The 15,457-nt window shown below is 39.8% G+C and overlaps 1 protein-coding gene across 4 annotated transcripts in view; it reads left to right on the top strand.

Annotated features, from left to right (window-relative positions):
• The window catches only part of SLC24A4 (solute carrier family 24 member 4), a 178,312-nt gene that overhangs the window by 146,336 nt on the left and 16,519 nt on the right, over window positions 1-15,457 (top strand). For all 4 annotated transcript variants that reach the window (XM_085896455.1, XM_085896456.1, XM_085896453.1 and 1 more), the window contains 3 exons: window positions 1,656-1,822; window positions 10,857-10,971; window positions 14,032-14,144. In XM_085896455.1, coding sequence (XP_085752581.1) covers window positions 1,656-1,822; window positions 10,857-10,971; window positions 14,032-14,144 — 395 coding nt within the window. The remainder of the gene's footprint in view (window positions 1-1,655; window positions 1,823-10,856; window positions 10,972-14,031; window positions 14,145-15,457) is intronic.

Consider the following 15,457-nt stretch of genomic DNA (forward strand, 5'->3'; position numbering starts at 1 on the left):
GAAAACCAAGTGCTAACATGTTACAGATATGTATGAGCGTGTCATCAGGTCAACTTCATTTAACACAACAATGCAACTCACAACACTTTTTCCAAAATGGTAAACCACTCAAGTGACAACATCCCCCGTGCAATACAGTTTGTCGTGTGAACGATGTATGATTGTCTCCATACCCATCTGCACATGGTATTTTGCACTTTGACACCTTATTTCAGTCAATGAGACCATTTTGCATTTTTATTTTTATCTTGCATCTTATTATTTGCTTTCTTTCATACAATATTTCTGTTTCTTTACAGGAGGATGCAGAGATAGTGCAGTTACCTTTGAGCTGTCTCGTCTGGGTTAAATTATTGGCCGGAATATAAATTGCCAGAATGGTGCTTCGCAGTCAGGGATGTTGTATACAAACGTGTGCTGTCTCTCGGAGGTTAATCTGGATGTCTAGTCTGCTTGCACTACTGGGTGGACATCATATATCCACCCCCAGTGTCTTTTATCAAAAGTAGGTGATTTATTGCGAGTGCCCTAAACAAATTACAATCCCTGCCAAAACTATAGCTAGTAAGTGGTCTGGTCTTCTCCAGTATTCCTCAACACCAGGTCACGCTGCATGCTTTCTATGAGAAAGGTGTGCGGAATTGCCAAAGAAGGGTTTGTCCGATTCGAGCAAAATTGCCCTCTCGAGATAGCGCAGAGCAAGGCACATTTAAGCATAATTTGCATCGTATCCTTCTGGGCTAAATGTCAAGGTCTTACACCCATAGGAGTACTAAACCACCATTTAGGTTTTTCTCCCTTTTTTCTACTATTTTCCGAGCTGTATCTCTGATCAGGATGTGACTTTTGGAATGAAATTTTGCATCAATAATGGGAAAACAAAGTATGCGGGTTTGACGTATGTTTTTTTTTTTTTACCTCAACCTAATTTGAAGGTCATGACCCAATTATGGACTAACATTTTTCACCAAAACTCAACTGAGGTTTATCTAATCAGAACTAAATTGCTCTATCTAGATAGCTCAGAGCAAGTCGCATGTACATTTAACTTACATCATTCCAATCCGAGTTAAAGGTCAAGGTCAAATGGTGGTCTGAATAAAATAATGCAGTCAAGGTCAAATGGCAGTGTGAAAAAAAACGTTTTTTTTTTGTCATCTCTCAATTTTGCCATTGCGGCATCTCAAAGACCACTTGGCCTCCCAAGATGTTCTTGCATCATCATAGTGTATCTGCACTGAAGTTGTGAACCTGATATTTGATTCGTATCCTTGACCTAATTTTTTGGATCATGACCTAATTAACAAAAACACTTTTTTCATGATGTTGAGTTTTATTGATAGATTGTGGATGGGGACACATATTCTTAATTTACACTCTATCCCTAAATGTTGAATGTCAAGGTCAAATGGTAGTCCAAAAAAAATCTGGTCATCATTGGATCACGGGCCAACCTTAAGTCACTGGTGATCAGCGACGGTAAACCTCCCCCAGCAGGTGGAGGCCTATCGTTGCCGATCGCTTTGTTATCACAGTGATCGAGTTAAATGATTTGTTTCCTTTGTTTTTTTTTTTCTCCATGTTTCTTTGGTGTAATTTTACATTTGTGGTCCTTCATTTTTCTAATCCCTTCCCTTCTGTTTCTGAACTTTCAGAAGGGTTACTGCCAAGGATACAATGGATCATCTCATGGCCTCTTACAGCTATGCTTGCTTACACAGTTCCTGACTCCACTGCACCTCGATGGGAGAAGTTTTTTCTACTCTCTTTCTTACTGTCCACCTTGTGGATCGCTTTGTTCTCCTACCTCATGGTTTGGATGGTATGCACATTGAAGAACACTTCTCTTCCTGGAATCCTATTTTAAATACTGCATTGTATATTTGTGCAAAACTTTCAAAGAAATAAAGTACCATATAACTATTTACACATTTCTGCCCAAGTTGAAGTTAATTCAGCAGTACCCTGAAGTTGAGTAATAACATATCTCGGAATTATTTTCAGACATGAAAATCCAGGTATAAAATCCTGATCCCAATATTCTCTCCGAAGACAGGTCATGCTTACACAATAAATATACAATTACAATGTTGTAGGCCTTCTTGATTGCTTTACACAACAATTTCTGCGAGAGGAGCATGGGAGGTGTCACTTTAGTTATATAATCCTAGTCACCAGGGTTTAGTTGATTAGGTGAGAGCTGATTGGCTATTCCCTCCACTAACAGGTAAGAGATCTGAGTGTAACTCTCTTTATTATTTATATATTGACTGCTTTTGACATTTGCACGTGGTGCATGCTTGGGAGCCTCATTGGTCAGCATCGCTGTCTGCGCTGTCGCTGATGATTCGCCAATAAGCGATGAAACCGGTTTCGCAGCTGAGGGGTGTGCAGCATCAGCATTCTCATTTGTGTACTATTTGTGAATGTCTTTATACCTGTGGAAGAACTCTGGGAAGGGTTTGATACAGCAAAGCACTTAACTTGCGTAGGCTTTCTTGGTTGCTTTACGCAGCAGTTTCTGCTGTCTTTATAGCAGCAGAGGAGCATGGGAGGTGTCAGTTTTTATATATATATATATATATACATATATATATATATATATATATATGTGTATATGTATATATATATATATATATATATATATATATATGTATATATATATATATATATATGTATATATATATATATATATATATATATATATGTATGTATATATATATATATATGTATATATATATATATATATATATATATATATATGTATGTATAATTCTCACTAAAGAGGAAATTCAGATTAAAGACAGAATTCAAAGTAAAGAGGAAATTCTAATTAATGAGGAAATTAATGAAGAAATTCTAACTGAAGATGAAATTCTAATTATAAAGAAAATTCGAACAATGAATGAAATTCTTACTAAAGAGGAAATTCAGATTAAAGATGAAATTCTGATTAAAGAAGGAATTCTCACGAGAGAGGAAATTCAAACAAGGAATGAAATTCAAAGTAAAGAGAAAATTCTTACAAGTAAGGGAATTTATCCTTATGATTATATGGATTCATTTATGAGATTTAAAGAAACACAACTTCCTTCAAAAGAAAGTTTCTATAATAACCTTTATGAAGAAGAGATAAGTGATAAGGAATATAAACACGCACAAGAAATATGGAAAATATTTAAGATAAAGAACCTTGGAGAATATCATGATTTATATCTAAAAACAGATGTTTTATTGTTAGCTGATGTGTTTGAAGCTTTTAGATCACTCTGTCATAATAAAAATTGTTATGGATTAGATCCTGCCCACTATTTCACTGCTCCTGGTTTAGCTTGGAGTGCAATGTTGAAAATGACAAAACAAGATATAGATTTAATCAGTGATGTTGATATGCTTTTGATGATTGAGAAGTCCAAGAGAGGTGGAATATCACAAGTATGTTCAAAAGGATATGCTAAAGCAAATAATAAATATCTTCCAAATTATGATAGTGAAAAAGATAGTAATTATTTGATGTATTTTGATGCTAATAATTTGTATGGATGGGCAATGTCTCAATCTCTGCCTTATGGTAAATTAGAGTGGGTGGAAGAAAAGGATTATGAAAAGGCTTTGATGAATATTGTTATTTCTTCTCAAGAGGAATTGAATGACGAAGAAGAAGGTTATTATTTTGAAGTTGATTTGAGGTACCCGAGTGATCTTCATAATAAGCATAAAGACCTTCCTTTTGCATGTGAGAAAGAAACCCCAAAGAAAGAATGGTTCAGTGATTATCATAAAAGTTTTAATATTAAAGGCAAATCAACAGAAAAGTTATTAACAACATTCTATGATAAAGAGGGATATGTTTTGCATCAGAGAAGCTTAAAACAGTTTTTGAGAGAAGGATTGAGAGTAGCTAAAATTCATAGAGTTTTAAAATTTAAACAAAGTCCTTGGGTGAAAAAGTATATTCAATTCAATACAGATATGAGAGCAAATACAAAAGTAAAATTTGAAGGGGACTTTTATAAATTAATGAATAATGCTGTATTTGGAAAGACTATGGAAAATGTTAGAAACAGGCAAAACATTAGATTCGCAACATCTTGGAAAGAAGCTTCGAGATTGATAAATAAACCAAGTTTTGAGAGAGAAGAGGTTTTTTCAGAGAACTTTTCTGCAATTCATATGAAAAAGGAAAATATTGTAATGGATAAACCAATTTATATTGGAACAGCAGTTCTTGATTTATCAAAGATATTGATGTATGATTATTTGTATAATGACTTAAAGAAAGAGTATGGTGAAAATGTTTCATTGTTGTATATGGACACTGATAGTTTTATCCTAGATATAAAAACTGATGATGTTTATTAAGATATGAAGAAAAATATTGGAGTATATGATACAAGTAATTTCAGCAAGAAGAGTGAGTTATTTTCCAAAAAGAATGAAAAGGTTATTGGTAAGTTTAAGGATGAGTTGGGTGGAAAAGTAATGAGTGAGTTTATTGGATTGAGAGCAAAGGCATATGCTTATAAGTATGGTGATCAGATTGATAAGAGGTTAAAGGGAATAAAGAAATATGTAATAAAGAAATCAATAACTTTTAGAAATTATTATAATTGTTTGATGAATAAGAAAGAAGAATATAGGAAAATGAATACAATAAGAAGTTATAAACATAACATATATAGTGAAGAAGTAAATAAAAAGGCATTAGGAGCCTTTGATGATAAGAGATTTATTTTAGATAATGGAATAGATTGTGTTCCATATGGATATTGTATGATAGAGTGAATAGAATAGATTGTGTTTTAACGATGAGAAGATGGGTTAGGGTTTTTTAAGGGCTACCGCCGCGTTTTTTTTGCAATATATAAATGGTCAAGCCAAGTATTAATCAAACTAAAGAGTGGAGAAAATCTCAGTCTTGGTATATAAATGGAAAACATAATGAATGTGAAAAATATCAAATAAGTCTTATTGAAAAAATAACTAAAACAAAGGTAAATAAAACAAATAAGCGAATCAATTTAAAAAGTAGTAAGTTAGAGGATGTAAAGAAAAAAATGAATATCCGTGAATGGACTGAAAACTTTGATGGTTATCAATTGAACAATGAAAAAACAATTTACTATAATCTCAAAATGATATGTGGCTCAGGAGGTGGTCAAACAAGAGCATTAAGAGAAGTTTATCATTTCGTAATGGCACAAAAGGGGTATCTTAAAAAATATAAAGATTCAAATGTTTTGTTTTTCAATATTTTAGATGGGGATTATTGTGCAAAGAAAATTAAACTATTGAAGGAATTTGAGAATGAACAAATCTTTATAGGTTCAATGAGTGAGCTAAACAATATGCATCGGTTATTTGATAAAGAGTGTCCCGAGGCTAAGACGTTTTAGATATTTCTTTCGAATCACCTTCAACAAATCTTTATCTTATTGTATGGACTATTTGAAAAAAAAAGTGTCCCCAGGTTAAAAGGGGAGACAAATAAATATACCTTGGGATAAAAAGGGGGTTTATTTTTAGGGAAAAAAAATATGAATCGCTGAAAATCCCCCATTCATTTACATGGGGAAAAGTGAGCCAGAACCAGTATATTCACCCTACTGATGGGGTTTAAGTCTGGAGACTGTGCTGGCCATTCCATGATTTGAAGCCTTCCGTCTTGTTCTTTTCTTCTAAGGTAGTTCTGACATAGCCTGGAGGTATGTTTTGGGTCGTTATCTTGCTGGAGGATGAACCCCTGACCAACTAGGCATAGACCAGAGGGTATTGCATGGTGCTGAAAAATGCTGTGGTAGCTATTTTGGTTTAGGGTGCCAGTCACTCTGTGCAAGTCGCCGACTCTGGATCCCGCAAAGGAGCCCCAGATCATCACGTTTCTTCCTCCATGTTTGACAGTTCGTGTCACACACTGAGGAACCATCCTTTCACCTACTCCACGGTGTACAAAAACCCTGCGTGATGAACCGAAGATTTTAAATTTTGATTAATCGGTCCATAAGACCTTCTACCAGTTTTCAGTCATCCACTGGCAGTGCTTCATGGCCAAGCAATCCTCTTTTTCTTATTTTGCCATCTTTGCAGAGGCTTTCTTACTGCCACTCGACCTGTCAAACCTACAGCTCGAAGTCTTCTCTTCACAGTTGAAACTAAGACTTCCTTACTTCGACCAGTGTTAAGCTGTGCTTGAAGCTGCTGTCCTGTGAGCCACCTGTCACGCAAGCTGTTGACTTTCAGAAACTTGTCTTCTGATTGTGTTGTGGCTTTGGGTCTGCCAGACCTCTTCCTGTCAGAGTTTCCTCCAGTTTCCAAGTGCCTTTTGATGGTGTAGGAAACTGTACTCACTGACACCTTGGCCTCCTTTGCAATTTCTCTCAAGGAAAGACCTACACTTTTCAGGGTTATAATGGTCTGTCAGTCTTCGTTTGTTAATTGTCTTTTGCTCACCATTATGATAGCCATATACTAATTCCTGCAGTGAAATATTGTCCAAATAATGCTTCAGAGGGTGGAGCAACACAGTCTGTTCCAACACTGCTTTTATACAGACAGAGGGTTTGTAAGTAATCAACAAAAGTTGGACACATGGAGGAATTGTTTGCATCAACTTCCAAGGCTTAATTTACTTCCATTGCTGCAGAACAGCTGTAGTTGCTAACCCATTACTTGTTCCCTGAAAAGGGCCTTTTTTAACAACTCTGAAATTTACATTATTTTTCAGTTTTTGGTAACCTAAACTTTTTTTTAACCTCTGGCAGTTTACCACTTAGTTTTGTAGCATTTCAGGTTATCCACTGGACTTGAACTACTTAGATTTCAGTAAAAACTGGAAAAATGCGGGTGTTCTAAAACTTTTGACCAGTCGTGTATGTATAGAATATGTATGTGGATTACGGATTATTTTCCTGAAACAACTTGCCTTTGCCTCATGGAAAGTAAAAACCCAACTGAGGGCAATCTCAGTTTCTTCCATAAAGCTTGTAACAAGTGTGTATCCACCCTCAGGAGAGCCAGAAAACAACATCTTTCCAATCTCAAGTCTGGACTCTCAAACGTCTCTCCCTCCTCCAAATCCTGGTGGCATCTAATCAAATACGTATCTGGTGTACGTTCCCCCTCCATCCCCTCCCTTACCTCAAATGGCCGCACTGCTGAAACCGCACGTGAAAAGGCTGAATGCCGATACTCGGTGTTTGCATCGAAATCTTGTGTCCAAAACCCATCGCTTTCTCTACCCATCTTACCCAGTCACACCCAACTGTCCCTGGACTCTGTGTCCTTTTCTCCTGACAAGGGGGAGAGCTTGCTGTCAAACCTCGACTCAGATTCTGCAACCGGTCCAGACGGCATCAGCCCACGTGTCCTAAAAACCTGCTCCTCTGCTCTTGCTCACCTCTCTCTGTTCTATTCACCCTCTCATTTGCCCAAGGTCATCTGCCATCTGCTTGGAAATCTGCTAACATTACTGTCCTGCATAAAAAGGTGCAAAAACAGATCCCTGCAACTGCAGACCAATCAGCCTTCTGCCAATCATCAGCAAGGTTATGGAATCCATCCTCGCTTTAGGCATTAAATCCTTCCTCTTCTCCAATGGCTTGATTTCTGATCATCAATTTTGTTTCAGACCAGGTCACTCTACCCTGGATATGCTGCTTCTGCTCTCCCAACAATGGATGGAGGTCTTCGATGCCGGACATGAAATCAGAGCCATATCCCCAGACATATCACGTGCTTTTGACACAGTCTGGCACCCTGCCCTGCTCACCAAACTGTCTTCCTATGGTATCCAAGGCCATCTCCACTCATGGCTCGCAGGCTTCCTCTCCTGTCGCAGTCAACGTGTGGCCCTAAATGGAGTTCTTTCATCCCCTCTTCCTGTCCAGGCTGGAGTTCCTCAAGGCAGTGTTCTGGGCCCTGTTCCTTTTCTGGTTTTCATCAATGATCTCTCCCACTCTCTGAAAAATCCTCTTTATCTCTTTGCTCATGACTTCACCCTCTGCCGTACCATCTGTCATCCCCCAAACCGGCAAGCAGCAGCTTTTTCTCTCTCTGCAGATCTGGGTAAAATCACAAACTGGGCTAACACGTGGAACATGTATTTCAATCCGAACAAATCTCACGCTCTCACTCTGTCTCTCCGAAAGGACCGTTTGGAAAAGAAGTCCTTTCACTCAAGCTTCTGTGTCTCACTATCTGCCATGATCTTTCCTGTGAAAGCCACATTTCCAAGCTGGCCTCCAATGCCAGTCGCTGACTGGGAATCCTCCGTTGTGCAAAGTCCTTCCTTGGCCCACCTGAGCTCCTGACCACAAACAAAGCTTTCGTCCGCAGCCTGATGGAGTACTGCTCTCCCCTCTGGGCTGGTGCTCCTGCCTCTCACCTTTCTCAACTCCACACTGTGGAAACCAAGGCATTTAGGATCATTGTTATCTCCCGTGATGAAGCCGAGTCTTTGGGCCTCTCACTCTCTCACTGCAGGCAGGTCGTTGGTCTTTCTGTCTTCTGCAGTCTCCTCTCCGGTCTTGCCCCCCTGCTCTGTCTGCGATATGTCCCCACCATATTTCCACATTGCGCTCAACCTCCACCAGCAACCCCCTTCTCTTAAAACTACCAAAATCACGACTCCCAAACTCTTCAATCCCATTCTTTCCTCCAGCCTTCAAAGCAGCTGTTCACCACCACCTCTTATGTTCCCCCATCCAAAACCATGACCTTTTGACCCCCGTTAATCCACCCCAACTCCACCTCCTTCAAATTCCCTGCTTTCCTTCTTGAAAGTCCCTGCAGTGTCCATCTTGTAGACCCCGTGTTCCCCGCCCCATCCCTCTCCCTTCCACAGATCTCCTAATGTCTCTGTTTCCCACTGCTTTGTCCTTCCCTCTTCCCACCCCTCTTGTCTCATGCCCCCTTGCTGTGTGTTGTGTGTTAGCTCTCAGACGAGCCTCGACGAGGTATACAAAAAAAAATGCGGTTTTACTGTGTGAAACGATCTGTGGCAATGCTCACCATTATAGCCAGGTGTGTCTGATATATATATATATATATATATATATATATATATATATATATATATATATATATATATATATATATATATATATATATGTACGTGTACATAAGTTTCATGGTCTTGGAGTTATGAAGGACACACACACACACACACACACACACACACACACACACACACACACACACACACACACACACACACACACACACACACACTGACATTTATTGTTACTAGTGCGGGCCACCTACGCCACCTCTCTCTTGCCTATCTATAATTATAGATTGATAATTTATCTATATAACTCTCCCCTCTCTCACCCCCTCCCGTTCTCCTCTCGCTCCTCCTCTCTCCCCTCTCTTGAATTGTGAAGCCCCCCTCTCTCTCGCCCCCTCTCCCCCCCTCTCCCTCCTCTCCCCCCCTCTCTCGCCCTCCTCTCTCGTCTCTCCTCTCTCCACCCTCCTCTCTCACCCCTCTGTAAATATATTCACAAATGATTACCAAGCACAACAATTAATTCAAACCTTGGGAAGCAGCTGAATCGGATGAAGAAGAACGATATCAAACTTTGAAAAGGCACAAACTCAGGTCCCAGAGTCAATTGTGACATCATATCAAAAAAACAAGAGGGAGCATTGTGACATCATTTGTGATGTCATAGCACCGTGTCCTGTCATTGGTTGACAGACGTTATTGGTCATTATTGGTTGACAGACAATATATCGGTTGTTATTGGTTGACAGACATTGGTCATTGTATCACGTTATTCTTTTTATTACTGCTAATTATTGTGCTATTATTATTATTATTCATATGCTGTTATCATTATTCTGAGATATCTTTGGGAAAAAATGGCATGATAAGGTGATAAGGTGGAACGACACTTCAGTTGCGATATATACACCTTTCCAACACTGAAAAAAGCAATAAAATGGCCGTAACTTGGGAACCGCTTGTCCGATTAATATCAAACCTTGAAAAGGCACATCCGCGGGTCCCTGGCAATATTCCTGGCAAGTTTCAATCACATCGGACCGGTGGGTGTCGAAAAACGGCGGTCGCAGACAGAGAGACAGACACACACACACACACACACACACACACACACACACACACACACACACACACACACACACACACACATTGCTGTAATTATAGATAGTTAGAAGAGAGATGCATCACAAGTCTGTGGGGTAGCATCATTGGCTGAGGGTGTGGCTGATGCAGTGCCCTGTGTAGGTTTGGGCAGGAATTTGTAATTTGTTCATGATGTCAATGATAGCTCACCTAACTCTTCGCAAAGGACACCATGGGATCTGCAAGATACATCCAACTAATACCGACAGATGAAACGCGCAGTTTAGCGTCCATCCGAGGGATGGCACACAACTGAATCACCCTGGCTGTGAAACTGTGGGATGACAATTTGTAGCTGGGTCTGGATTCAAACCCATGGTAGACCGCTTTAAGGTGAGTATGTGTGACCCCACTATGGTATCCTGCCAGGCTAATACAAACAGTGAACATGATCAATGCAGGCATCTCAGTGAATGTTTTCGTGCATGCCACTCTTGATTTAACTGTGCTCTCAACAAGCGTCTAGTTGATGTATCTGCATGATTTTACCATCATTTAGTAATGTCATGTTGTGAAATGTCTGTAAATTTTTTGTCGTGGGCGCCGCATTCCGAGCTAGCTGCCTTGGGCTCTGCTCGATGTAATGGAATCTAAATCCTTCAACACTGAAGATAATTGGGCAGCCTCGGATGTGGTATCAACACTGCTCACATTGATTCCAGTCAGGTCATACTTCGAGCTGATGCATTTGCTTGTTGGTGGCTTTCAGGTTACAGTTATTGGCTACACTTTCGGCATTCCAGATGTTATCATGGGCATCACCTTCCTCGCTGCAGGGACAAGCGTGCCTGATTGCATGGCCAGCCTCATTGTTGCCAAGCAAGGTAAGTGCTCTGAACCTCTCAAGAATTTTGATCACCTAGCCATGGTAATTAAATATAAGCAAACTTTTATTAGGGTACCCTGTGAGTACAGGGTACCCTATTGTTTTTCTTCTGTTTATTATTACGCATTATTATTATTATTATTCTTCCGCCGTAAATTTGCAAAATTTCCAAATTTTTTCGCTTTAAATGCCATTTTCTCAGAAATGGTAAGACCAATCGACACAAAATTTTCATCAAATATGTATCTTTTTTGATAGCATACATAATTGATAATTATGACGTCATAGGTCACGTGATACGGGCGCCATCTTGAAAAAACAGATCAACTTTGGACCTCTGTATCTCGGAAACCTTCTAGTGTAAAAAAATTTCGCTTGATACATTTGAACAAGCTCCCTCTCAGGTATACGTGTGATTTTTCGTGACGTCATCAGTGAAGAGGTATCCCAGTAAAAATTCGTCAAGTAGAACGCCACATGGCAAAAATTTGAAATTTCTTGAGCATCATCTACACAAAAATTCATCGTAGAAAAAAAATATTTTGACGTCATCAGTGACGTAATTCGGCCGCCATCTTGTTTTTTTGTGTTTTTTTTAAAAAATCTTCTTCTCCAGAACGGCTGTGCAGATTGAGGCGAAACTTTACAGGCACATTCCCCCTGAGGTCCTCTTTCAAGTTTGTTAATTTGTTGTTGATACGTCACATGGTTTGGCGGCCATCTTGAAAAAACCTTAAAACCTTCAAACATCTTCTTCTCCAGAAGCGCTGGTCCAATGAAGGCGAGATTTCAGAACTATATTCATGACATGTATGCGATGCAAGTTTGTTAATTTCAAAGTGATAGGTCACATGGTTTGGCCGCCATGTTGGATTTAAGAAAAATATTAAATAATGTTTTCTCTGGTATTTCATAAGCCATCAAAGCGAAAATTTGCAAGTGCCTTCCTCCCTCAAGTCTGCATACATGGTAAAAAATTTTTACCTCAGAAGTCACATGGTTTGGCGGCCATCTTGGATAGAAAAATAGACTTTATCCGATTTACGAAACTTCACACACTTGTTCGGGTCGACGATGGAAAGCAGATTTTAAATTTATGATATCATAGGTCACAAGGTTCGGCAGCCATCTTGGATTGAAAATGAATAAATTTTAAAAATCTTCTTCTCCAGAAGGGCAAGACAGATGAAGACGAAACTTCACACATATATTCCCCATGAGGTCCTTTCTCAAGTTTGTTAATTTGTTCTTGATCGGTCACATGGTTCGGCGGCCATCTTGAAAAAACCCTAAAACCTTCAAACATCTTCTTCTCCAGAAGCGCTGGTCGGATGAAGGGGAGATTTCAGAACTATATTCGGGACACGTAGGCGATATAAGTTTGTTAATTTCGAATTGATACGTTAGACGGTTTGGCCGCCATCTTGGATTTAAGAAAAATATTAAATAATGTTTTCTCTGGAACCGCTGAACCAAACGAATCGAAAATTTGTAATTATCATCGACCATCGTGTATGCACGCATGGTAAAAATTATGACATCACACGTCACATGGTTTGGCGGCCATCTTGGATAGAAAAACGCACCTTTACCGATTAACACGAAACTTTACAAACGTGTTCCAATACCCAGTTGGAAGCAGAATATAAATTTCTGATGTCATAGGTCACATGGTTCGTCAGCCATCTTGGATTGAAAATGAATAAATTTTAAAAATCTTCTTCTCCAGAAAGGCAAGACAGATTAAGCCGAAACTTCACACATATATTCCCCATGAGGTCCTTTCTCAAGTTTGTTAATTTGTTCTTGATTGGTCACATTGTTTGGCGGCCATCTTGAATTTACCTTAAAACATTCAAACATCTTCTTCTCCAGAACACCTGATCTGATCAAGGAAACTTCACACCCCTATTGCACATGAGTAGGGAATACAAGTTTGTTAATTTCTAATTGATAGGTCACATGGTTTGGCAGCCATGTTGAATTTAAGAAAAATATTAAATAATGTTTTCTCTGGAACTGCTTAACCTATCGAAGCGAAAATATGCGTCTGTCATCCTCCATGACATCTGCATACATGGTAAAATTATGAGGTCACAAGTCACATGGTTTGGCCGCCATCTTAGATTGAAGGATAAATATTAATTCATGTTTACTCTGGAACCACTACTTCTATATATGCGAAACTTCATATTTATAATTTAGGCTACATGGGAAACAAAAGTTTAAAATTTCAACCTGATCGGCCGTGTGGTTTGGCAGCCAGAATTATTTAATTATTTGAATCTGGTCGCCAGTAATAAGGAAATTGAACGCTTTGTGCTGCCCGGTTCGTAACTCGTCTGTTCCGCGCCGTCTCGAAGCAGGCCTGTGTTTGTATCACCATTAAATAATGTTTTCTCTGGCACCGCTTATCCGATAAATGCGAAACTTTGCGACTACGATTTAAGTCTCACGTTGTGTCAGTTGTGTCAAAGGCGGACGGACTGGGTACCCGGTCATCACTGCCAGCAGTTATAAAGTGGCAGTTCTAGTTAGTTTTCTTATTCAACTTATTTGGCTGACAGGATGGCCTAGACTCTAGAGGTATGCACACTCACCTCCTCTCAGCTGTCTCGCCTGGGTTAGAATCCCGACCCAGCTATAAACTGTCATCCCGATGTTTCACAGGAAAGGTGATTCATCAATGTGTGTGCCATCCATTAGATGGACGTGAAATGGGAGTCCCATCTGCCTGCATTTGTCGGTGGACGTTAAAGATCCCATAGCTGTCCTTCGCAAAGAGTAGGCGAGAGTATCGCCAGCACCCTGGCCATATTACAAATTCCTGTCCTAACCTCCAGAGGGCATTGCATCAGCGGGACGGCCGTGCCCTCAGTCAATGATGCTACCCTGCAACCTTATGCTGCATATGAACAAAGAAGAAGAAATCAAATTATTGTGGCTGAAAAACAAACTCGTATATCACCGTTAGGAACCAACCTGTTTCAAGTCACACTCTGTTTTTGCCCTGATATTAGACTTTCATGTGTTCTTTCCTACCCTCCTGAAAATGCAGGCATGGGAGATATGGCAGTATCGAATTCCAATGGAAGTAACATCTTCGACATCCTCATAGGCTTGGGCTTGCCCTGGGTTGTGCAGACACTTCTTGTTGATTTCGGCTCCACTGTGAGTACTAAAGTGATTCACTTATGCCTTCTTATTCCCCCACGCATGGGAAGTGAAGAGTGGGGTTAAGCAATTGGTTTACTTTGTCTGTCTGTCTGTCTGTCTGTCTGTCCATAAAAGTCAGTTTATGATGGAGGAACAACTCGATTTCAATTAAATGTTTCATTTTGAACACGAATCGGAATATGAACCGGAAAACGAACCTGTAGTTTTATGGAACTTTGGCTCGACATTCATCCCGATTGCACATTTGGTTGCCTCCAAAATAGGTATTTGCTTTCTTCTCAGAAACTACACATGCAATCCTGATCAAACATGACCATCACCTTCATCACCCTGTATGTACCAAAGTTTGTTCACAACATAAAAAAAAAATTAAAAAAGGTCGGGGTCGAGGGAGGTTTATGGGTGGGTTGCCCCCAAAATTTTGGCAGTAAGATTGCGAGGATTGTTTGACATTTTGTGTAATCCATGTGACAAAAGCGTCACATGGATTATGTACCAGCCGAATGACATCTATAAAACTGCCTCACCTGCTTGTTATAGATTTTGCAAACTCGGATGGAATGCTGGGACGCCATGCCCAGGCTACTTCGATGAGGGTCATCCCAAATGTTCTGCCATCCAACCAAGATAATGGATATAGAATATCATTGGCACACTTTATTCATGTCACAGTATTCTACATCATTATTCTACACGATCTCCATCTTCTTCAACTTAATGATGAGATGATATATACAGTAGATGTAATTTTTTTTGATGATCGACCTAATACTTGAACAACCATAAGTAGGGTGACGGCTTTTGGGATTCTTCTTCGTTCCGATGCAGCACAAGGCTGCGAGGTAGCGTTATTGGCTGTGGCTGCGGCTGTGCTGCTGCAATGCCCTCTGCTGGTTCGGCCAGGATTTTGTAATTTGTTCACGGTGCCGGCGATAGCTCACCTACTCTACGCGAAGGACACCACGGGATCTTTAACATCCATCAACGGATGCTGACAGATGGGACGCCCGTTTAAGGTCCATCCGATGGACGGTGCACACATTGACTCAACCTGCCTGCGAGACACCGGGATGACAGTTCATATCTCGGTGAGAATTCACACCCAGGTGAGACAGCTTAGAGTGTACCTCCAGGTCATCCTGTCAGTCCTAACTTGGTCATTGGTCATTTTGTTGGTCCAATGTCAATTTGATAATTGGGAGAATGTTGCAACGTCATTGCAATCTTGGTCCATCGTTAACAGACTTACAACCGATGTTGGACGAACATCGTCAATATCCATAGGACCATCCATCGAATTTGATCTG

The sequence above is a fragment of the Eptatretus burgeri genome, chromosome 9, assembly GCF_056783735.1.
Source record: "Eptatretus burgeri isolate ZD-2024b chromosome 9, Ebu_testis_v1, whole genome shotgun sequence".
In the NCBI taxonomy this organism is placed as follows: domain Eukaryota; kingdom Metazoa; phylum Chordata; class Myxini; order Myxiniformes; family Myxinidae; genus Eptatretus; species Eptatretus burgeri.